This window comes from Tympanuchus pallidicinctus, unplaced genomic scaffold (assembly GCF_026119805.1).
Source record: "Tympanuchus pallidicinctus isolate F22 unplaced genomic scaffold, pur_lepc_1.0 scaffold3, whole genome shotgun sequence".
NCBI lineage: Eukaryota > Metazoa > Chordata > Aves > Galliformes > Phasianidae > Tympanuchus > Tympanuchus pallidicinctus.
Genome location: NW_026294747.1, coordinates 38,570,730 through 38,592,874, shown reverse-complemented (window position 1 = coordinate 38,592,874; position 22,145 = coordinate 38,570,730). Strand labels below are relative to the sequence as shown.

General features: G+C 42.1%; 4 protein-coding genes across 4 annotated transcripts in view; 2 read left to right on the top strand and 2 right to left on the bottom strand.

The window, feature by feature from the left end:
• The window catches only part of ADCK1 (aarF domain containing kinase 1), a 78,932-nt gene extending 78,734 nt beyond the window's left edge, over positions 1–198 (bottom strand). The window contains exon 1 of the mRNA XM_052695566.1: positions 178–198. The gene's annotated coding sequence lies outside the window, so the exon portion shown is untranslated. The remainder of the gene's footprint in view (positions 1–177) is intronic.
• On the top strand, positions 63–17,058 carry SNW1 (SNW domain containing 1). The gene is made up of 14 exons (XM_052695560.1): positions 63–180; positions 701–854; positions 3,004–3,165; positions 8,367–8,462; positions 8,557–8,663; positions 9,283–9,387; positions 9,481–9,550; positions 10,277–10,342; positions 11,559–11,675; positions 11,999–12,140; positions 13,780–13,876; positions 14,921–15,038; positions 16,057–16,220; positions 16,299–17,058. Exons 1-14 carry the CDS (start codon positions 167–169, stop codon positions 16,501–16,503), a joined length of 1,617 nt encoding a protein of 538 aa, XP_052551520.1. The 5' UTR covers positions 63–166; the 3' UTR covers positions 16,504–17,058.
• SLIRP (SRA stem-loop interacting RNA binding protein) lies at positions 16,920–19,373 on the bottom strand. Its single transcript, XM_052695574.1, has 4 exons — positions 19,264–19,373; positions 19,087–19,145; positions 18,485–18,592; positions 16,920–17,121 (listed from the first exon to the last, which is right to left on the bottom strand). Exons 1-4 carry the CDS (start codon positions 19,346–19,348, stop codon positions 17,062–17,064), a joined length of 312 nt encoding a protein of 103 aa, XP_052551534.1. The 5' UTR covers positions 19,349–19,373; the 3' UTR covers positions 16,920–17,061.
• ALKBH1 (alkB homolog 1, histone H2A dioxygenase) overlaps positions 19,319–22,145 on the top strand; it is a 13,114-nt gene continuing 10,287 nt past the window's right edge. The window contains exon 1 of the mRNA XM_052695571.1: positions 19,319–19,558. Within this exon, the coding sequence (XP_052551531.1) occupies positions 19,319–19,558 (240 nt within the window). The remainder of the gene's footprint in view (positions 19,559–22,145) is intronic.

The window sequence follows — 22,145 nt, the reverse complement described above, 5'->3', positions numbered from 1 at the left end:
CGCGGGCCTCCCAGCAGCCACTGCGCCGTCGGCGCGCGCACGCGCCCGTTCCGCAGCGTGCCGTCTCCCTGACTACAACTCCCAGCTGCTCGCCGCGGCGCACGCGCGTCTGCGGCGCGCGTCCCTCCCCCGGCCCGCGGCCTAACTCCGAGTGAGCGTTGGCAAGATGGCGCTCACCAGGTGCGTTCTTCTGCCTCCCGTGCTGTTCCGGTCGCGGTGACGAGGCGCTGGCGGCGGTGGGTGCGCAGCCGGGCGAGCGGCCCCTCCTGGATGCGGGCCGGGCCCGCGGGAGCTGCCCGCGCTGCCCGCTTTGTGCGGCCTAGAGCGGGACGGGGCCTCCGCACCGCTGCGTGCTTCGGCGGGCCTCCGCGCGTTTTCTGAGGGAGAGGATTAGGGCCGCTGTGGGGTATCTGTTCTCTTTTCGGCTTTTCCTTTCCGCGAGCGAGGCCTTTGTCGCGAGCTGCTGCCCCGGGAGCGCGGCTCCGCGGCCTGCCCTGCCGTACCGAACGCTTCCTGGCGGTGCGCGGAGGGCGGCGGGGGTGCGAGAGTGCGGCGTGCCCAGCCGGGGCGTGGGAGTTTGGCTTTGTGGCGAGGTGTCCGCCTGGGGAAAACTGCTCGCAGGTTTGTCTGTGGGAATTCACCTTTCTAAGATTTACCTTTTGATGTGTCTTTTTTTTGGTGGCTGTCTGGGGACGTGCAGTTTTTTACCAGCTCCAACCCAGCTGTCCCAAGACCAGCTAGAGCTAGAAGAAAGAGCGAGGGCTCAGAGATCCAGGCAGACTGCTCTGGTCTCATCACGAAGGGAGCCTCCTCCGTACGGCTACCGGAAAGGATGGATACCGCGGACACTAGAGGTGGGTGTTTAAACTCTGGTCGTACTAACACAGCTGCGTTAGCAGTGATAAAAGTGTGTTTTTCCAGAGTAGAGATAAACCGTCACGTTTCCTGAGATTATTACAGAGAATTGTGCAGGTCTATATGCAGAATTTCCATCCAGACTAATTCTTTGTTTGGAGGAAATTGTCCCAATTCATGCAGTTACTTGAAAAGTTTGGTGGTAAACAGCAAATTTTAGAGTTTCTTCCCTTCTGTGGTTGTCACCATGGTAATGTGGAACTAGGTCTGTCCCCTTTCTATTTAAGGACTGCAGATTCAGTGACCCTCCGAGAATGATGCCCGTACCATTGCTCTATCATTATTTGTTAATTACATGTCTGGATTACAGGTGGAATAAGTGAACAGGTGCATAGTAGAGAAGAGAATGCTCGTGTGTTCTGTGTTCTTAGGGTAGCAAAAGATAACTGCTGTTGGGGAGTGGTAACAGAGAAAAACTTGTTAGGTGTGGGAGTGCTGGATAAGGTGACTTAAAGCAGTAGTTCTAGTGGTTCTCTAAAATAAAATATTTTTATGGAATTTCAGCATTTAATTAAGGTCATGGTAACTAAATGCATAGTTTAGTTTTTTCCTTACAGTGCTCATTACTAAAGTTACTGTTTGAGTACTTATTCTAAATGTTAGGGGAGGAAAAAAAAGAAAAAGAAAAAAAAAAGCCATACTTAAATTAGTTCAATCAGTTTCTAGCTGGCTGGGCCAGAAAATGCTGCACATCTCAGAAAGATTGCTACAGACTTCCCTTTTTGCCTCATAGATAAAAACAAATTCTTAAAGAATAATAATTGCTTGTATAGTTTTTATCTGGTTATCCAGAAATGCCATAATTGAAGAACAACATCTATTCTTAATGGATTTGGTCGTGTAGAAAAATCTGAGGGTTTGCTGAATTTAGTTCTGGGTTATGCTTTAGCATTGATTCTGTAGTTAACTGTTGAACGTGGGGCATCCAGAGGAAGGCTTTAAACAACTGAAGTTGAATTTCAGTGGGTGCTTGAGACTAACGTGAGTATGTGCTGCTTTGGAAAGAAATGTTGTGCCTACTTGTTCCAGTCTCGGCCCGTGCTGCCTGCTGCAGTGGTGGTAGCTGTTTGGTCTCATGGTGAATGTGTGGGAGATCAACCTACCCAAGACAGCCATCCTTTCTCCTTGCTGTGGTTTGCTGTTGGGCAAAATGAAAGCCCTTGCAGAAGGGTGAAAGGAGACAATAGTGTTGCTTAGAGAAAATGCCTCCTCTGGAGAACTGCTTTTGAAACCGTAGCCTGAACTTGGTTTAGCAATTGTGTACCAATTCTGTTTGCACCTTCAGTGTTAGTGAGCCAGGATGGCCTGCTTAAAGAGGTCTTTAATTTATTTTGCTCCTTAAATGGTTTTGCAGCAAGAAGTTGAACAAGAGGAAAAGTAAACTGTTAAGAACACCAAGCTATTGGTTGCTTGTCCAGTTTTCAAGTCACGTGTCAAAATAAGGGAATTGGTAGCTTGGCATTCATGCCAATGTAAAGCTGTGAGCTGCAGGCTTGGGAGTGTTGGAAAGCTTTTTAAATTTTTTCACATAATTATGATAGGATAACTAAAATTACAAGAATAGCAATTTTATGATGGAAATCTCTAGTGGTTCATTTTTGCATGTTTCAGCAGTTGCTTTATTGCAGCAGATAAATTCTAGAAGTTCTAATTAATAACTTGCATGTGAATTAAATACTTGATCATTTACTGCCAGTCATGCTGTACTGCCTGCGTGCCCTAGCCAATGATACAAGCAATTTCTCTGAGTAAGGAGTAATTCTTGAGTTTCCTGCAGAATGTCTTTGTATTTCCTTTTGACAAGCATAGACTCTAGTCATCTTTTCTTTTACAAGACAGAACAGTAATGCTGCTAGAGCATTTTAGCAGTGTTTCATTTTGTTAAAATCAATCCACTGTTTTGTTCCGTTTCTCACCCGTGCAAATGTTATTACCTGCTCCAGTACCAGATCTGGAGGGTGGTGGCCCTGCCTGAACTTGATGATCCTAGGGGTCCCTTCCAACCCAAGCCATTATATGATTCTATGGTTGTACCACGTTTTTGTCTTTCAGTCATTCCCACCTTTTTTTTTTTTTTTTTTAATGTAGGATTTTGGAGATGGAGGTGCTTTTCCAGAAATTCATGTGGCCCAATATCCATTGGATATGGGCCGAAAGAAAAAAATGTCCAATGCTTTGGCTGTTCAGGTGGATGCAGAAGGAAAAATAAAATACGACGCAATTGCTCGACAAGGACAATCAAAGGACAAGGTAATCCTGAGCTCAAAAGTGTGGACTGTGACATACACACATACCTGGAGAAGTTGCACGTGTTGCATAGACTTGTAGTCACTGGTTTGACATTAGACAAATGAATTACCTCTTTGAAATACATTCCTGTTTTTCTTAAGAGCTGAAATGATGTCAGACAGATGTGAGCATTTAGACTAGGAGGATAGAATGAGCAAGAATTTTGTTGCCGCGTGTGTGATGCTGTTTTGCAGTTAAAAAGAGGAGATAGAAATGATGAGAGTCTCTAAGGAAAACATGATCGATGGCGTAACAGCTTTCATGAGAGGGCTTTCTCATGAAGACAAGAAATTGAAAGCGGGCCTGGTCACAGATAGCCTTATTTCAGTGTGGAAAGAAAAGAGGCTAAAAAGTCAGAAAACACAGTGTAGCTTTCAGAATACTGAAATGCATCTTGTGTTTTACTAATTTAGTATTTGAAGCTAAATTATTATTTATTATATTATTATTATTTATTTAGAAACTTAACTATTTTTAAATAAGTTGCAGCAGAAAGCGTTGCTGGCGCTTATGTAGCGAAAATCCTGTGTTAGGTTCAGTGATTTCACTGAGTTTAATGGAATCCATCTTTCATTTCCCATCTGCAGTTGTCTTTCTAAAACAAAGAGGTTATATTTTGTCTTGTGCAGCTCAGTCTAGTGTTGATGAAACAGTTTGATGTCTTTCAAGTTCCTTCTGTGGAATATCTTACTTCTGCTTTTTCAAGTATAATGAAGTGGACTACATTAATTTTTTTATTGTTTCTGAAGAGTGTTGGTGGCTGGAAATGAGGCATGACCAAATGTTTGATGAACTCCTTGTTATAGAGAGCATCTCCTGTAAAGAATAGGGCAGCTCAAACAAATGAAAACGTGGTGATTATTGTAGTTGATAGATGTGAATAGTTGTTTTCAACATAATATTTTGGTTTCTCATCCTTCAATTTAGATTGTCTTGAAAATCTTAAGGGTCTGTAATATGCCTCTTAATGCTCAGGAGCAGAACGTGACCATTGTCTCACAAACAAAACAGGGCAAGCATTCGAAGAATATCAGTGGGATTCTCTGATTAAAATGGGCTTTTTTTTTTGTTTTAAATTGGTCCTACAGTTGCTAAAGTTGCAGAGTTAATGCCAATAGGATTTCCTGTTTAACTAATATTCAGCTGAGTGTTAGAAGCGTTACAAGTTGTATATCCTTGTCTCATGCATCTTAACTTACTGCAGCACCTTTGGGAAAAGAAAGAGTTCAGATCAGTCAAACTGCATGTCATATGGATGGGGAGCAGTCTGAGAGAAAACAGAAACTAAATATTGAGGGGACTCACGCTGGATTTTAATCAGACCTTATGTAGCTCTTGAAATATTTGTCAGGAGAAGGATGCTAAAGTAATAATGACACAAAGAGAATTCTGTGACACTGAATACTTGATAAATAGAAATTTTACTTATCCCAAAATGAGGGGAAAAAAAAAAGTGGAGAAAAAGAGTAGATGGGAAGTGACAGTCATACCTGTTTTAAGGAGAAAGCTGTAGGACAAGTAAAAAGCGTGGGAGGGGAAGGTATCGTTAAACCCAAAACCTTTACAGCTTTGTCAGAGATAGATTCACTTATAGGATCAGATTGAATTTTAATATAATGGGCTTGTTCAGATTTGAACATCAGCATCTAAATGTATTTGAAAAAAAATATTAGAAATTGCAATAAACTTCAGGGGGAAAAAAAAAAGACCAATCTCCTGCTGTATGTTATTTGGTTCAGAATTATGGCAATACTGTAAAGAACAGGTCTTCATGGTAGTGTGCCTCCAGCATTGCTTTCATCTGCTAAAGAATGTCACATAAAAGCTTAGAAGAAGAGCTTGATAAGTGCTATGGGAAAACTAGGAGAGTTGTAGTAAGTTTAACTTCACGCTGTTAACGTTTGTCATATCAGTTCCATGAAGATCTGTAGCAGCATTTGTTACATGACTCATCTGTTCCACTTGTGTAAAGAAGCAGGGATGTTCCTGTTTTGTGGCTGTGCTTACTGGTGTGGCATAGCTGGTAGCTTTTCCAAAACCAGGCTCTGTTAGCAGTTGAACTAGAAGTAGGGTTTCCTAGCTTCTTTCCCTCAGCTCTTCCTTCTGGTGCAGTTTAATTCTAACTGCACCCAGCTGGATGTAAGTGCTGAGGTTAAAGACGAGTTGTGATTCAAGGAGGAGTAAAGTTGCAGGAAAATACAGTATTTGAAACAATTTCACTGGAAGTCACAGAAGTGTTATTGCTTGATTTGTTTTGCAGAGGGCCTGATAAAGTATTAGTAAATATGTCATAGGGAACTATTCTTCAGTGATCAGGGATAAGCTGAATCATGCTTTCTGTATGGTAGCGCTTTGAATAGTGCATATTAGTAGGATTACATACAGACGTTTTATTATCCTGAGAGCAGCAGCTGTAATTCAAGTATTTCTTCAATTCTAATACTTAGAGCTAAGAGAAACAAATACTTAACAGACTACCAGGAACAAGAAGGATTTTCTGATGCTCTTCTGTGAGTTACTTGTTTGGTCTGAGTTAAGAAGCAGATTTTGCTTTTGCAACAATTTATGGCTTATTTGAGGTTGAATTTAGTATTCTGCCTTCTTGTAGAGGCAGCAGTTCCATCATCCAGACCCTGCATCTAGATGGCTTGTCAGCAGTTTGTACTGTTGCACTGGTTCATCTCTCTTGCATCTGTTCCTTTACAAATTTAAAAAATAGTTGCTTCAGAGAATTTTCCTTGAAAAATGCTGACATGATTGAGATTGCCTTTCCCAAACAGAAGGCTTGTCAGTCTGCAATTCTGCTAGATGTGAAATGCTGAATAATGTTGATGAATCTGGATGTATGACCTTACATATCTGAGGATGAAGTTCCACGCTGTTATCCGGAGAAAGGACTTTCAGCACTAGCTGTGTCATTAGGTCTGGAGAGTTCTTCCAGTTCTTGTGCTCTTGACAAAAGTCAGACTGAAGTAGTGCTTGGAGCATTGATAATTGACCTGCAGGTTGGTGAGACTGATACACTGTCTCCTTATTGGGAGAAAAAAGGGATGTAATTGCTTACTGTGTTGTTATTAGGTCAGTAAGGGAACTGAACTAGTAGCTCAGTTACTTTTTTTAATGGCAAGAATGGTTTTTCTTTGTGGCCCAAGGCTGTGGCTTAGATGGTAATGGAGAAGAAAAGAGCAACAAGCCTTATCTAGAGTTTACTCTCATTATTGTGACTTCAGTTGAAGCATTCACAGGAGAGTGGTTCCATGCTTGTAGGAACTCCTGTCACAGCAATAGGACAGGTTAAGAGACTATGAACTGAGCTAAAATAATGTCAGAAGCATTCCTTACTCATAATGTTATTTGCCTTCTCAGTGGAGTTTGGTTTGAGAGTTTGTTGCTAGATTTCCCATAGTATGTTTGCTAGGCTTCCAACCAGATAATTGTGGTGGCTTCTGAAATGGTCTGTACTCTGTATGGAGAAGTCATTCTTTGAGGAAGGCATTCAATCTGCCACACTTAATAGTAGCTTCTTGACAACACGTGGGATTGATGAGAGCTACACAGGGCTGTTCTGGATAGATAGAATAAAATGTATTGAGATGTTCTGAGTGTTAAATTAAGAAATTGCTGTTAAGATACATGCCTCTGTACGTTGTCTTTTGGAACTGTGAATGTGACTCACGGCTAAATCCTACCGTGAGCTACTTAGGTAAAATTGTTCTCTTTCTCATGGCATGTGGCATGCAGATTTCTGGTCACTGACTGAAACAGAAAAGGAATTGCCTGTCTGTACCAAAAATTGAGCGTTTAATTTGTAGCTAGAAGGCTATTCTGCTTTTCAGGCCCTTGCTTCCTTTTAAATTCCCTACGTGAAAATAGTAGGGAATTAGCATATTAGAATATCAAAGTGCCCCAGTCTCCTTACCCTGGATCAATAGGACTTCTGAATATTAATGTTAAAATAAGATAATGTCTGGAAGAACCACGCAGTGCAACATCTTTCGTTTCTCTATGCCAGCTCAAAAAAGGGCTCCAGTTAGAACATGCAGTCGTATCAGTTCTTCAGATTTTGATGGAGACAAAAAAAAAACAAATCTGGTATTCCCAGGCAAATTCCATCAGTATTACTGATTATCTTTTTTTCTCCGCATTGCCGCAGTTTTTCTTTTGTGTGCAGTATTGTATGGTTTAACTAGTTCATGTAGCTCAGTTGTACCCCATCATGTGGTAGGTTTGAGAAACCTCTTAGGCTTTTTTCTTCTCCTGCCTTCAGGAGTAATCAGAGTTCTTGCAGCATCCTTGGTTCTTCATGCAGCAAGACATTTGGATTTAGAGTTGCACAGAGAAATGCTGCTCTTCAGGTCTCCTTCATTTTGAGATGCTGCAACACCATTGTTACTAACCTAAGGGATTAAAGTGTTAGCAGTGTCGGATGAGAAGCAGTAAATGGCTTTTGTGTGCCAAATTAATACTGAGGCAGGTCAGCTTCCTAGTTAGATGTGGGCTTTATACATATAAGCTTAAAATAATGACTTAACTCTTTGAAGACTTTCGCATGTTACTGTAATGGATAAATGTGCAACATTAATGCAACACAGTGGAGCTTTTTCCCTGTACTTCTCTAACGTTCTTTCAGTGTATTTCAAATTTGGGCCTTCAAAGGTAGTAACACCCAGTTGCATATTGTATGAAGACTGAAGTACCCATGTAAGGGAAAGTGGTGAGAACAGATTTCTCAAATTTTCCAGGAATGTACAAATGAAATGAAAAGAATCTAAATGCTAAAAAAAATAAAATAAAATTTAAAAAAAGCATATATGAAATTAAGTTAATCTTGGAAACAGAAATAAAAATGCAAATTTTCTGTCTGCTTTCGATCCTGAAGAAGGAAAAATGTGGGGAAAGGAAGCAGCAGTTTGTGCCTAATCCCAGTTCCAAGAGTGATTTCCATAATTGTATTCAGTTAGATTGGTTTTCTGTGATTATCTGTAAATTGGGATGAAGAGTGTTTCCTTGTTCTGTGGAAGTCACTGAAGAATGTGTAATTATAACGTGTTTATTTTTGTGTACAAGCTTTAATTAGTATCAAACCTTTAATCTAGGGCTGAAGTATTGATTTTTAAATTTTATTCTGTTTTCCAGCACTAATAACACATGTTGTCTTTTAGATTATTTACAGCAAGTACACGGATCTTGTGCCAAAAGAAGTCATGAATGTGGATGATCCTGAACTGCAAAGACCAGATGAGGAGACAATTAGAGAGGTGTCGTATGCACTGATGTGCCTCGTTTACCTCAAGTACATTGTATGTCTTGTGTGTTCCAATGAGATGCAGACCGTGGTGTTTTCTTCTCCAGATAACAGAGAAGACGAGAGCAGCCTTGGAGAAGTCAGTGTCCCAGAAAATTGCGGCCGCTATGCCAGTTCGAGCGGCAGACAAACTGGCTCCTGCGCAGTACATACGGTGTGTAGTGCTGGTGCATGCACCAGAGCTTAGGTACACAATTAGGATGTTCCCTGACACTCAAGTCTGTCCTTCTGGAGGTTCTACGAAGCTAGTTTGTGTGTTATGAATTAACCTGCTCGTGATAATTTAGTTTGAAGTGTGTTGAGGTATGTCTGAGTGCATCATGAGTGGCAGTGCTTCCAGTGGCTTACTGCCTTAGCAGTAAAAACAGATCTGTCACGGAGGACTGTGGATGATGTACTTCTGGAAATAGGTTCCTCACTGGGAGATTCAAGCTGAAACAAAGTTTGTTGCAAGATTCGTCCTGTAAATAAGAAGTTCAGTTGAAAGAATTTGTAATTATCAGGAAGCTAGTATTTGTGATAACTTCGTGAGTCCAGGTTTAAACAGGAGAATAGAGCCCTGGGGAGATGCATTCTATCCAGTGCAATTGATTACTTGCATATAGATAAGTGTTCTCTGTGAGGTTACTTGCTCCTGGCATTTACAGTGGAAATGTCTTTAGTTGGTATGGATAAAGTGAAAATGCAGCCAGAGCAGTGAACTGAGGGAAAACGGTGGTAGGAAGGGAATACCTGGCTGCCTGCAGAAAGCTGAAGCACTTCCTTTTATTCAGGTACACTCCATCTCAGCAAGGTGTTGCCTTCAATTCTGGAGCAAAACAGAGAGTTATTCGGATGGTGGAAATGCAGAAAGACCCCATGGAACCTCCAAGATTCAAGTAGGTATTCAAAACTTCTTCACAGCAAATAAAAGATTCTGAAGTGTATTTTCATACAACATTCTGATTGCATTTGTTTTGTTAATTGTTCAGAATTAATAAGAAGATTCCACGTGGACCACCTTCTCCTCCAGCACCTGTGATGCACTCTCCTAGTAGAAAGGTACGAAGTACCATAGCTACCTTCTCACTTCTAGCTGGAATCCTAGATTGTACATTGTTCTTGTACATTGATCTAGTTCATTTCCATGCACCTTTTCTTCCTTTCTGTCCTTGCGATATTTTAAGTGACAGATTTGGTGCCTGGTACAGCCTCTTCTTTATTCTTTTTTTTTTTTTTCATTTGGACAGTTCTAAAACTACCTCTTCTCCTACATAACTTGTCAAGGGCAGAGTAGATTGCCCATGCATAGGTTTGCATTGCAGGACTTGTCTGTGGCATGGGTGAGTAGACTGAGGCTTTAGCCTTGGTGTGCTCATTCTACTCTCAGAAAAACAATGGGGCATTTCTTGTACTGAGAAGGATTATCTTCTCTCAGAGGTATCTGTAGAGGTTCTTCAGTTTCCTACAACTTGAACTGCCATTTAATGTTCAAATGTTAACAACCTGACTGTAAGTTCTAACCTGTGTGGTGAAAGTTTAGGTATAGCTAAATAGCCATACCATAATGTTTTGCTATGTTAGCAAAGGTACCATGCAGGAACATTTAATTCCTGCTAGGAAGAGCGGTGGTTTTTCTTTTTTGTGTGTGTGTGTCCTTTTTTTTTCTTTTTCTCCAGTGAGTGCCCTGAAGCTCATTAATGTCAGTGGTACTACAATTGCATTTGAGAATGGAAACAATATTTCCTTTTGCTGTAAAACTAAAGATTATTTTCTCACTTCAATCAGATGACTGTGAAAGAGCAACAAGAGTGGAAAATTCCTCCGTGCATTTCAAACTGGAAAAATGCAAAGGTAATCAAGTCGTCATAAAATCACCTTTCAAATATTAGACTTTGCTGTTAAACATACATTTTTGTACTAGTTTTAAACACCCAGAGTTAGATAAACTGTTTTTTTTTTTTTCCAGCACAGAGAATACACAGTTGTACAGCTCAGATTTTTTTCTCTCTGGTGCATTACAGTTGTCAAAATGACAACAGTATGGAACTGAGAATACATGGCTGAGATTATACACTTTGAAAGGAGAAAAATGGTATTAGTTAAAATCCCCGTAATAGTGCTGTATATGGAGCAAACCAAAGTCTCTGGAGCTGATGCAGTAAAGCCATCTGAACTGAAAAAAAGGAAAGTTCTTAGAGAATCAAGCAGGTTTCTTCTTAATACTTGTCTGAATCTCCAGCAAGTTGTCCTTCTTGCATTCTTATACTAATTAGTTTTTATCATAGGCTAGCTTAGCTATTTCTTGTTTGAGTAGTTATGTCTTATACCTTTTGTTTAATCAGCAGGTAAGTTTACATTCAGAGGGAAATGAGAACTTAGAACATGCTGCAATGACCAATCTAGTTCTTGAACTTCAGCTGTTATTGTGAGACAGCCTCTTCAAATGGAGAAAGGACAGCTGCATGCACTGATGTTATTTTTCCTACCCCAACACAGCTGCATCACTGGGACTGACACTAATTAGTAGATCAAATTTTAGGTTACAGATGCTAAAACCAAAGCAAAAATTTTGTAGAGTTATCTGAAGAATCTTAAAATATCTATAGATACTTGCAGATTTCAGCGTCTGAATGCAGGCATGTAGTGTCTCTTGCTTTTGCTTGCAGTCTTGACCCGTAATTTCTCATTTTTGAGTCAGCTGATCTCTTAATGAGAGCATTTCAGGGAAATCGAGTTTTGAAAAGAAATGGTAAAACTACCTAGAGAGTAGGAAAGCTGTCACCTACAATTCTGAAAGCAAAAAGCAGAGCTTAACCAGAAATTCATTCTCACTCATAGTTGAAGGGAAAACGTGATCTAGATTTGGGGTGGGATGGAATTGGAGGAAAGCTTAGTATTGCCTGATACGAATTTGGAGTACATCTAAAGAAAGTCCATGGAGGTAAATTAATGATTGGCTGAGTTCTGTGATAGGGTATTTTTTTTGTTGTTTTCTTACCCGATAAATGTAATGAAGTTTGCTAATAAAAACCTTGCTAATTTCTGTAACTGCCTGCCTCCCCTTTAGGGTTACACCATCCCGTTAGACAAGCGGCTGGCTGCAGATGGAAGAGGACTGCAGACTGTTCACATTAATGAAAACTTTGCCAAGCTTGCTGAGGCTCTCTATATAGCTGACAGAAAGGTCAGTTGGTTGTTTAAACTGTTCTGTTCCATGTGGTTTTACCTTTATTGTGTGTTTAATTCCTTGGGAAAATCAGCTCGGGGAAGAGCTATAGCTTTTTGGTCTCCTGCTTCTAGGCTCCTGTAACGTTTTTATCCCCTGTATGTTTGAATCAGTGGTTCAGCATGGATTAAATTATTGGAGGTCATGTCTGTTGTTCCTCAGCTCGAACTGTGATATTTTCCTGGTTTTGAACTTCAACTATAGGACTCAATTCTTCCCCTGTTTACCGTGTAACTCCAGCACAGATGGTCTGGTGCTAACTAGGGGTCTCATGTGTGCAGGCTCGTGAGGCTGTGGAGATGCGTGCCCAGGTGGAGAGGAAAATGGCTCAGAAAGAAAAAGAGAAACATGAGGAAAAGCTCCGAGAAATGGCCCAGAAAGCAAGAGAAAGAAGAGCAGGAATCAAAACCCATGTTGAAAAAGGTACATTTCTTTGTTGCTGAGATACTGTGGGGTTGTCTGTTGGGGGATTTTTTATTTTTTTTTTTTTACACTCTCTGAAGCATAGGTTTGCAGAAATAACCTGAGAAATTAAAATAACCAAATGTTAACTATAAATGTAACATCTGGTTTTTACATCTTTCCTTGAACAGCCAACATGTTTGCTTAATTTGTGGGGATCTGAATTTCAACCCCAGGTTTAAGGAGATTGTTGAGGAATTGATCACTATAACTGGATCAGTACAAAGTAATGGCTTTCATGGACTGTTCTAATCTAATTTCTTTTTCAGGAATGGCTTGTTTTGACTTTGTCTATGAGAACTAAATGATCTTTTAAGTTTCCAAAGATGGTAAATGCAGTATTCTGTCTCTGATGTTGTTATAATTGGTCTTAAAGAGAGGCAGCTTTGGCTACCAGGCTCAGAATCTAATAACCTAACTAAATTGTACCACTGTGGTGTCTTACGTCTTGATTGAAGTGACATTTCAGAGATCAAGGTGCTGAACTTACAAAGCAGTTCTCTTAATGTCACTTAAAGTTGGAGAATATGATCATATACTGCAGCTGAAATGGACTAATCTGATTCTAGCAGTACAGGCTGAGAACTAGCAGGCTGCAGAGCAGATCTGTTGAGGAGCACCTGGGAGTCCTAGTGGACAAAATGCTGAAGAAAAGCTAGCAGCATGCCCTGGCAGCAGTATTCCTAGGGGCATACTAAGCTGCATCAGCAGGAGTGCAGCCAGAAGGACAGGGTTGTTTTTCCTTTACTGGTCATGTGCTAAACTGCATCTGGAATAGTGTCCACTTACGAGACTCTTGGTTCAAGACAGGCATTGATGAACAGGAATGACTGCAGTGGAGGGTCACCAAAATGGTCGGGTGGGCAGAGCATCTGCGTGATGAGATGCTGAGAGAATGAAGTGTGTTCTGCCTGCAGAACAGAGAGCTTGGTGTTAACCTGATGTCAGGCTTCCTATGGAGAGATCAACAGCTATACCACGGAAAAATGAGTTAATGGTTGAAATTTCAAGTGGGTACTTCAAACAGTGTAGGAGGAGAAAAAATTCCCATCAGGACAAAAAAAACAAAACAGTGGAATGGATTGTCCAGAGAGGTTGAATGTCTATCCATGGAGGGTTTCCTGATCTGAAGGGGAAAGCTCAGAGCAATATGGTTTGATTTCAGCATTCGTCTTGCTTGGAGCAGGGGTAGATGTATTCCAGCCCAAGAGATTTGGTGATAATGAGTTACAGAATGTTCTTCAAGATGCCTGTGTTTGAATGGCATTTTTATACTAACATGTAACACAGAAAAGGGTCTGATACAATCATCAGCAGGTGTTTAGGGTGTTAATTTGTAGAATGACAAAAATTCTGAGCTCTTTAAAGTTCAGAAAACATGGTTGTTGTGTATGTCTGCTGTAGGTCTTTTATCAAGTATGTTTAAGAGAGCAAGTTAGTGTTCTCCTTATGTCCGGTTAGTTAAAACCTAACATACAGTGCTGAGGGTCACTTCTCTTTTGGAAATGAATTTTGAACTGGATCACTGTGCCAACGTCTGTGCTGTAGTTAATTCAGACTTCAGTAGCTGTCTGTAATAAGCAATCTTGCATGTGTTCAGAGGATGGAGAAGCTAGAGAAAGAGATGAAATAAGACATGACCGGCGCAAAGAGAGACAGCACGACAGAAATCTCTCCAGGGCAGCTCCTGATAAAAGGTGAGTCACAAACAAAGAAGCTGCTTTATTACTGTACTGATACAGGATTCCCCACTATGGAAGCTATTGCATACAGCTTTCTCCATTTCCTTGACATCAGTACCTGGATTTTACGTTGTGGAGATGCTCACTGGTATGAAATGGTATAACTGAGTTAGACTATGGGAGTGTTGTGTGATAAGGGCTTCAAGCTCTGTTATATACTGGCTATATACAGGAAATAGTTGGATTGCAACCATAACACTTAATGAATGTATAGTAAGTGTTCTAAGTTGAAAGGAAGTGTGGGGGTAAATTTTAGTCATTAACATAGCACTTGTTTGTAGAATCCATGTCTTTGGAAAGTTAAGCTTAGACTATCTGCAGTCAGACATGGCTGATTTAAGAAATTTTGATTTTTCCAGATAAAGAGAAGACTTTCACTATTTATTTGTTGTTGTTGTTTTGGGTGGGGTTTTTTGTGCCCTTCTGGGAGAGGAGAGGGTTGGTTGGTTGGCAGATCCTCAGCATATTCAGACTTTATTACCATGTTCACAGAAGGAGGTTGATACCTGTGTTTTCAGTGAGATTGAAATATAATCAGTAGAATTTTCTTGAAACTGTACATTTAAAATGTGTTTAGATCAGTGAATGTAAACGGAAGTAACTTGTTTGCGCAAGCTAGATTTCTTGAGGACAAATGGTTTCTGGAGCTTAAAATCTCTAATATCTTAAAATTAGATTGCCCAGCCTTTCAAGAATATAATTGTACTAGTTTGTGCAAAAAAAAAAAAAGACATTTTAGCCCAAATCAACTTGATATAAATTGCAGACAGTGGAAAGTAAATTTAAATGTCATGCTTAGCCTGAACATAAGTTTCCCAAATGTCTCCTTTGCCAGGAGACAAATTTTAAATGTTACCTAGTGAGAAACAGTACCAGTTAAAATCTGGTATGTGGGGCAAATAGTGAGCAACTAATAGAGAAACGGGTCGCAATTGAGCATGTTTTTTAAAAACAAAAAAGGCTTATCTGATTTTACAAAACTCAGAATTTTCATTTCAGGTCGAAGCTGCAGAGAAATGAAAACAGAGATATCAGTGAAGTCATTGCACTAGGTGTACCCAACCCCAGGCCATCTAATGAAGTCCAGTATGACCAGAGGCTGTTCAACCAGAGCAAGGTAAAAATACCTTGTCACAGTTGTGTAGTTTTGTGAGAACAAGCAAACGCCTTCCAGCGGGCACAGCTAGAGTCCAGAGGGGACCTTGTTGTAATGGATGGTGTGGATGAGCTCTGAGGAACCTCTACTTAATGGGTAGCAAACTGCTAATCTCCCTACTCTGTAGCTGGTGCAACAACCATTGGGATATTCAGAATGTGTAACTGTTCTAAAGTGGATTGGGTCTGTGGGGAGAAAAGTAGGAGAGAAAAGCTATTTTGCCTTCAAGTTCCAGTAGCTTTGCTTTCTTTTGTGTAATTGTACTGATTGAATAAGGAGAATGTGCTCTGAAAGAGCAGCAAGTAAATAGTTGCCACTCTCATTACTGTTTATAATATAAAACCTTCTGAATATACAGATAACAGAAACACTTGTCCCTGAAGTTCTTACTTTTGAGAGATTAAAAAGAGAGGTGAGGCTTTTAGAAGTCCCACAATAGTCCTGCAGCGTATCAGTCGTTCTTTTCCATGCCTGTAACAAAAGACTTGTAGGCAGAAGGGAGAGCTGACAAATCAAAATTGAGCAAGCAGGCATCTCTCCTACTTCCATGGCTTACATAAACTTGTGTGTGATTTAGATGAGTCAGCTTAAATCACATTTGCCAGAAATTCTGATTAATATGCATTTCTGTATGGCTGCACTTGGCTTTTATAGCCAGCTGTACTTGCAGGGCAGACTGAGATGATGGATTATTCTGAAATATGAATGGCCTGCAGTCCTTCCTGCTGGTTTCTGGCAGTGTAGAAGTAGTCTTGACTGAAGCTTGTAAACATGGTGTTACATTGTCCGGACTTTATCTCAGACCCAAAACCACTCATAGCATATGAAGAGCTTGAACTTGATAGAAATAATAGTAAATCATATCATGGCATGTTTTCATATCTGCATGACAGCAAGCCCGTATCTTGATGTTAAAATAAAGTAGCTGAAGTTTGGCACTCATTTGCATTATACAGCTGTACACCTTTCTCCTTCACAGGGTATGGATAGTGGCTTTGCTGGGGGAGAGGATGAGATTTATAATGTTTATGACCAGCCCTGGAGAAGTGGCAAAGATATGGCTCAAAACATCTACAGACCAAGTAAAAATGTTGATAAGGATATGTATGGTGATGACCTAGAGGCTCGCATTAAGACCAATAGGTAAGAAAATAAAAACAGAATACTCTTAATTACTGTTCTGAAGTCCCAGACACTGGAGTATAATATCTTCTCCCACAGGTTTGTTCCTGACAAAGAGTTTTCTAACTCCGACCGTAACACCAGAGGAAGAGGCAGAGACGGACCAGTTCAATTTGAGGAGGATCCTTTTGGTTTGGACAAGTTTCTGGAAGAAGCTAAGCAACACGGTGGTTCTAAACGGCCCTCTGATAGCAGCCGCCCTAAGGAACATGAGCACGAGAGCAAAAAGAGGAGGAAGGAGTGAGTGCCTCTGTACCTGGAGTAGCAAGGAAACGGACTGCAAGCTTGGACTTCATTTAAAAAAAAAAAAAGGTGTTTTTAATATCACAGAGGTATATAGGGTGATGCTATGTAAAGAAGCAGTTCAGAACTCTTTTGCTGTGTGGAGATGTATATACACACACTGGTTCCTCTACCAAGGAGTTTCCTATGAAGAATGGAGACTGCTTGGAAATGTTTCACCGGGGAACTGTTCTATAGCAAGTTCTCTGACTTTGCTAATTCCCTGTTGCCCAGCATCTCAGGGTAAGAATGTAGCCCCTTCCCACCACCATGGTTTTATTAAGTAGCTGAAGCTTTGATTTCATTTGTTACAAGCTCTCCCACTGTAAATAATTACTGTATCATGCTGTAATAGATGCTAGAGAGCTTATACCTGCGTTTCTGTGTTGTTCCATAGTTTATTTGAACAAGGAAGGGAAGCAGCTGGATTCTGTTTTAAATCCAATACTCACAGTTTCTCCATAATCTTTATTTCAGTTTCTTTACATTTAGTGAAATAAAGCCTCTTTCCACAGTTCATTCACACTGATTCTCTCTTTGGTTGAAGGTATCTTCTACCTTGCTGTTGTCTGAGAAATAGCTGAAAACAAAGGAAATCGTTCACGTTAGGCAAGAAACCTTGACTTCTTTTTATTTCTAATTTTTCTGAAATGTTTATATGGAAGATGTTAATGTGTGAGATCTATAGTGACAGCTGCTGAGTCCTGGAAGGAATATTAAATAAAATTTACTGATAAGACTAGCTGTGGTCATGCAAAACACATCTTAAAAGTTTGGAATTTCAAGTGGAATTAACAGAAGTGCTCATGTTCTGCTTTTAGAGAGGCTTGTCTTTTTATTAAAAAAAAAACTAACTGCCTTCTGTTCCACTAAAAAAAGCAGCATTTTAGCTCTTGTACCTCCTGTTAACAGTCCATGGCTTCACTGGTAGGTGAGCAAATATGGATATCTTGCAACTTCAAGAGTAAAATGCAGCACATTTTGCAAAACATTGAGAATCTCACACTAAAGACTCACCAGTGGTAGTCACAGTACTTACTTTGGTAACTGTCTACAGATAACATCCTATGTTATTTTCAACTCAGCTTACCTAGTATCAGCCTATTGCCTGGCTTATTGCATCTTAAGAGCGAATTCAGTAAACTACTACTGAAGTTTTGCTTTTCTTCTGCACTGTTGTTACCTCACAGGCCAGCTGTAAGACACCATAAAATAACTACAACAAACAAAAGCCAGTTGAAGCAAAATGCTTTACCATAATCAGCGTTTTGCAAGACCCCCTGAAGTCTCTTACAAACTGGCTGTACTCTTAACATTGCTTATCAGAACAATAAAGCCAAATTCATAATGTGTATTTAAAGTCATTAAGTGATAATATCTCTCCTGCAGCCTGCTGGTTGCTCTTTAGCTAGGCCAGCTGAAGCATGTGCAAGTCTACAATAAAAATCCCCTTAGTAATTCACCTTATTTAGAGACTACCAAAAGCAAGCTTCCAGCTGTCACTGCACTGTCACTTGTTTTTACTGGTTTAAAAGCTTAGCTTTGTATTCTGTCACATTCCAGCTTCTCCCTAGAATGCAAATTTGATGCTGGAGTCTGCTTGCAGAAAACTTTATTACAGATAGATAAAGGGTTGTACAGCAGTTCCTGAAGAACTTTACCACATCTGTGTTCCTTTAGCTTAGCATAATGGAAGACCTTTATGTCTGGACATGGTTTCTCTCTGTGGGTCTATTACAGTTACACAGCTACAAGTAGTCAAGCTGAGACAATGGAATAACCAACTAAATAATTTTCAAAACACTAAAAGTATACTGAAATGGCAAAATGCTTAATTTCACTTGAATAAGTATGGCATTAATTTCATGTTACAGCATCCACTAGGGAGCAGAATTAAAGACCCAGCTCTGTCCGCTACTGCGCTAAAGGAGTGAAACCGTTACCTTGGCGCCTTCCAGTATGTGGGAGTCCTTCTGGAGCACGTTCTGAACCTCTTCTGGAGATGAGAATTTAATCCAGCAGTAACGTTTGTGAAAGCCTGTGTCTTTGTCCTAGTTACAGATGAAGGGAAGAAGCTGGTTACTGTAGGAAGTTTTTATTACATAGGCTGTTAAGCTTTCTATCCACGTCCTGTTTAAGGATTCAGAAATAAGAGACCAATACAACTGTTTCAAAAGTCTGCTTCATACTTTACAACACGTATTTCCACTGACAGCTGGGAGGGGGCGCGAGCTATTACAGTGGAATAAAGCAGGGCTGGTAGTCTCAAATTGTCCTGACCCTGCAGCCCCGCCTGAGCTTCAGCAGGGATGGAATTTTTTTCTTTAGAGCCCCCGCTATGCCGCTCTGTTTTGGGTCTGTGAGAAAAACAACGCTGGTCGTTTCGCGCCTGCCAGGTTCAGCCACAACAACCCGGCTTTCAAAGCCCGCGGCAGCCGTGAACCCCGAGAGGCCTGGGAGAGCCGCTGCCGAGGAGGGCAGAGCCCGCGGGCCGGGCGCAGCGGGGGACGCCGGGGGGCTGCGGGAGCCGACGGCGGATACTTACGAAGGGCAGCTGGCACCTCTGCACCGACCCGAACTGGGAGAAATACTCCTTCAGCTCCTCTGCGGGAAAAACGGACGCATGGTTAGCGGCTCTGCGCCATAGGGGACGGAGCCGCGGCAACCCCGAGAGCCGGGAGGGGAGGGCGGCAGGGGAGGGAGTGAGTCGGCGCGCACTCACTGCTCGACACCGTCCAGGGAACCTCGGCCACGAAGATGTCGAAGACGCGCCGGGAATGCCGAGCCGCTCTACGCACCGCCGCCATCTTGTGAGCTGTGGCGCTCCCCCGCTCCGCCCCGCCTCGGCAGCGCGCGCGCCGTCCGACCGCGGCGGCGCAGCCAAAATGGCGGCGGGGGCGGCGGCGCTGGGCCGGGAGGGCGGGGAAGACGCTTTCCGTCGGCTCTTTCGCTTCTACCGGCAGCGCGACGCGGCGGACCTGCGGGGGGTGGTGGATTTCTCCGCGCCGGGGGGGCAGGTAACGGCGCGCCGTCGCCGCCCTCATAGTGTGGGGCCGGGGGCAGCTGGGTGGCACGGCGGGGCCGCGCCGGCCTGCCTCCACCCGCGGGAGGATCCGGGCTCTGTCCCTGAGCCTTTCCCGCGTCGTCGCGGCGCCGAAGGGCCTTACGGGGCCGGAGGTGGGCGCCTTACGAAGGGCAGTGCCTACAGAGCCCTACGCGATGGGCTGCGGCGCCCGCCACGGAGCGGCCCGGGCCCGGGCACCGCCTCGGCGGAGCGCTTCGTGTCGGGTGTCACGGCTGGGGGTGGTGCCGGTGTGCAGAGCTCCTCCACGGGACCGGGGGCTGTGAGGGATGCTGGTGTCCGCGGGCGTATCCCCGAAGCTGCCACAGTAACAGAAATCCTCTCTGCAGAGATACTATTTCTGCTCATGCCTGCTTATTGCTGCTGCTAGCTAAATTTCAGCGCGGCAGTGTGATCTCCAAAGCCTCCACCAGAAGTGTGTGTTACTTGAGAGAACCAAACAGGCTGTCGCTGTTTTCTGGGCCTGCCAGATACCTTGGGCCTGGAAAAACGTGGAGAGCCAGAAAGGAGCCAGGGTGTGTTTCTGCCACCCGGGGAACACGTGGCTGGAACTGGGGCAGCCCTCCCCTCAGCGAGGATCCTTTTCCTGTTGTCTCAACAACCTCGTGGTTTAGCCGCGAGTGGGAGAGCCTCTGAAAGCTGTACCTGTGTGGTTCAGTAGTTTCACCATGTGGGTGAAGCGCTGTGGAAAGCGGTCCTTGGAGCTCATCTCCTATTTTGTCACCTAATAAAAGGGTAACAGATCTCTCCTGAAGAAGTATTAAAATTTGGATTCCCTATGAGACTATGCAAATAATGAGGGTAGGCGTATAGCTAAAATGAAACCTGACCTGGTTTTTCATATTCCCAATACTTAGCCTTTTATTTTTATTGTTGTGTTATAATACATACTTCTCTGTCTTTTCAGACAATAGTTTTGATATCGTTAACTGGACACAAAACTTGACCTATAGGAAATTGTTCAGGCCAGGCATTAGCACTGAATAGAGTAGTTGTTAATATTTCAGCCTTTCCTGAGCTTGCAGCAATACTTTATCAAAGGATTCTGGCGTTACAGCCCTTCTGGGAAGTTTGCAGTCCTCGAAAGCATCACAAGCATCTGTCCTCTCTCTTGTGCCTCTTACCTTCTGGGATTAGCTGACAGCTTTTTAGTGAAAGAGTCTTTGATTCCTCTTCCCCCCAGGTTAATAGCATATAGTTTTTCCCATAAAGAAGGACTGCAGGCCAGCCAGATTGGCCTAGATACTGTTGTTCTTTTTCTCCCTGAAGAGTGCTTCAAGTGATGGAGATTTCCAGTGAAGTGTGACATCCCCAGCTGCTCTGCTACAAGGCATATTTTACTAGTTCAGCACATACAATCTTTCTGTTTAGGAGCAGGTCTTGTTCTTGGGAAGCCCTGGCAGCAGCCGGTGTGTAAGCAGTTGGAGAAGATGGAAAAACAGTAAAGGCTCAGTCAAAGCAGTTTCCCTCTTGGGTGTGTTCTGCAGACAAGACTCAGAATAAAGCTCTTCAAGGCTGGCAATTTTGGCAGAATTGAGAAGTTGGTAAAACTGAGTATGTTGCCAGAAACTGCCCCTCAGTACTGGTTTAGAGTTGTTTTCTCAGCCTGTAGCAACTGATTTGTACCTCATTTGCCTCATTTGGGAGCGCTCACACTTGGGCCTTAATTTCATGTATGCTTTAAACTGGTACAAAATGAAGTCTTGTCTACCTCCCCCTGCTTATTTCCCCAATTCCTAACATAAAGCTGTATTTCTGCACAGCTGTACAGAGAACAGGACTGGGGAATTGAGCTGCAACAAAACCAGTGTACCTCTACTATGTCCTCCCTGGGAAAGTTCCCAGACCTAAGGAAAGCAGTGAGAATGAGGTGGATATGTTTCTTTCAGAAACAATGTGGACTTATTACAGTTGAAACAGGTATTATTGCAATCCAGTGTACTACACTGAAAAAAATACATCCTGCTGATCCCTGAGCTCCTTACCCTAGTGGTAACAACGTGGTATTCAGCATTTATAGGGTTTCTGCAGTCCTTTACATCAGACTGTTTTGGCAACTTCATCACTGTCCCTTTTCTCTTGTAATTATAGATGAGAACAGTCATTTATCCTATGGAATTCTGAGCAGTAACTGTGATTGGAAAATGCTTTGAAGATGTAAAGTGTTACGAGAACTACGTATTGTTCTCTCATGGAGATTGATATTCAGCAAAATGGTTTTTACAGATTGAGCTGTGATGTGGAAATGGATAAACAGTGCAGATCTTTTTCTTAATACAAATTGTTCTTTATGAATGAAGGCTGTCTCTCCCAATTCCTAAGTCTTGTAAAATCTGTAGATACTAGCTCTTTTGCAGCTCTGTGTGTCCTGTTGTGGTTGCAGTTGTTCAGACAACAGTTCCCTTGTTTTCACAAGGTTCCCTTTATTTGAATGGAATATGGTAGCACTCTACAGGTGCTGTTTTTGAATGAGTTTTGTGTCTATTGCTGCTTTTTGCTCCATTTAACAGATCTGCTTTCTT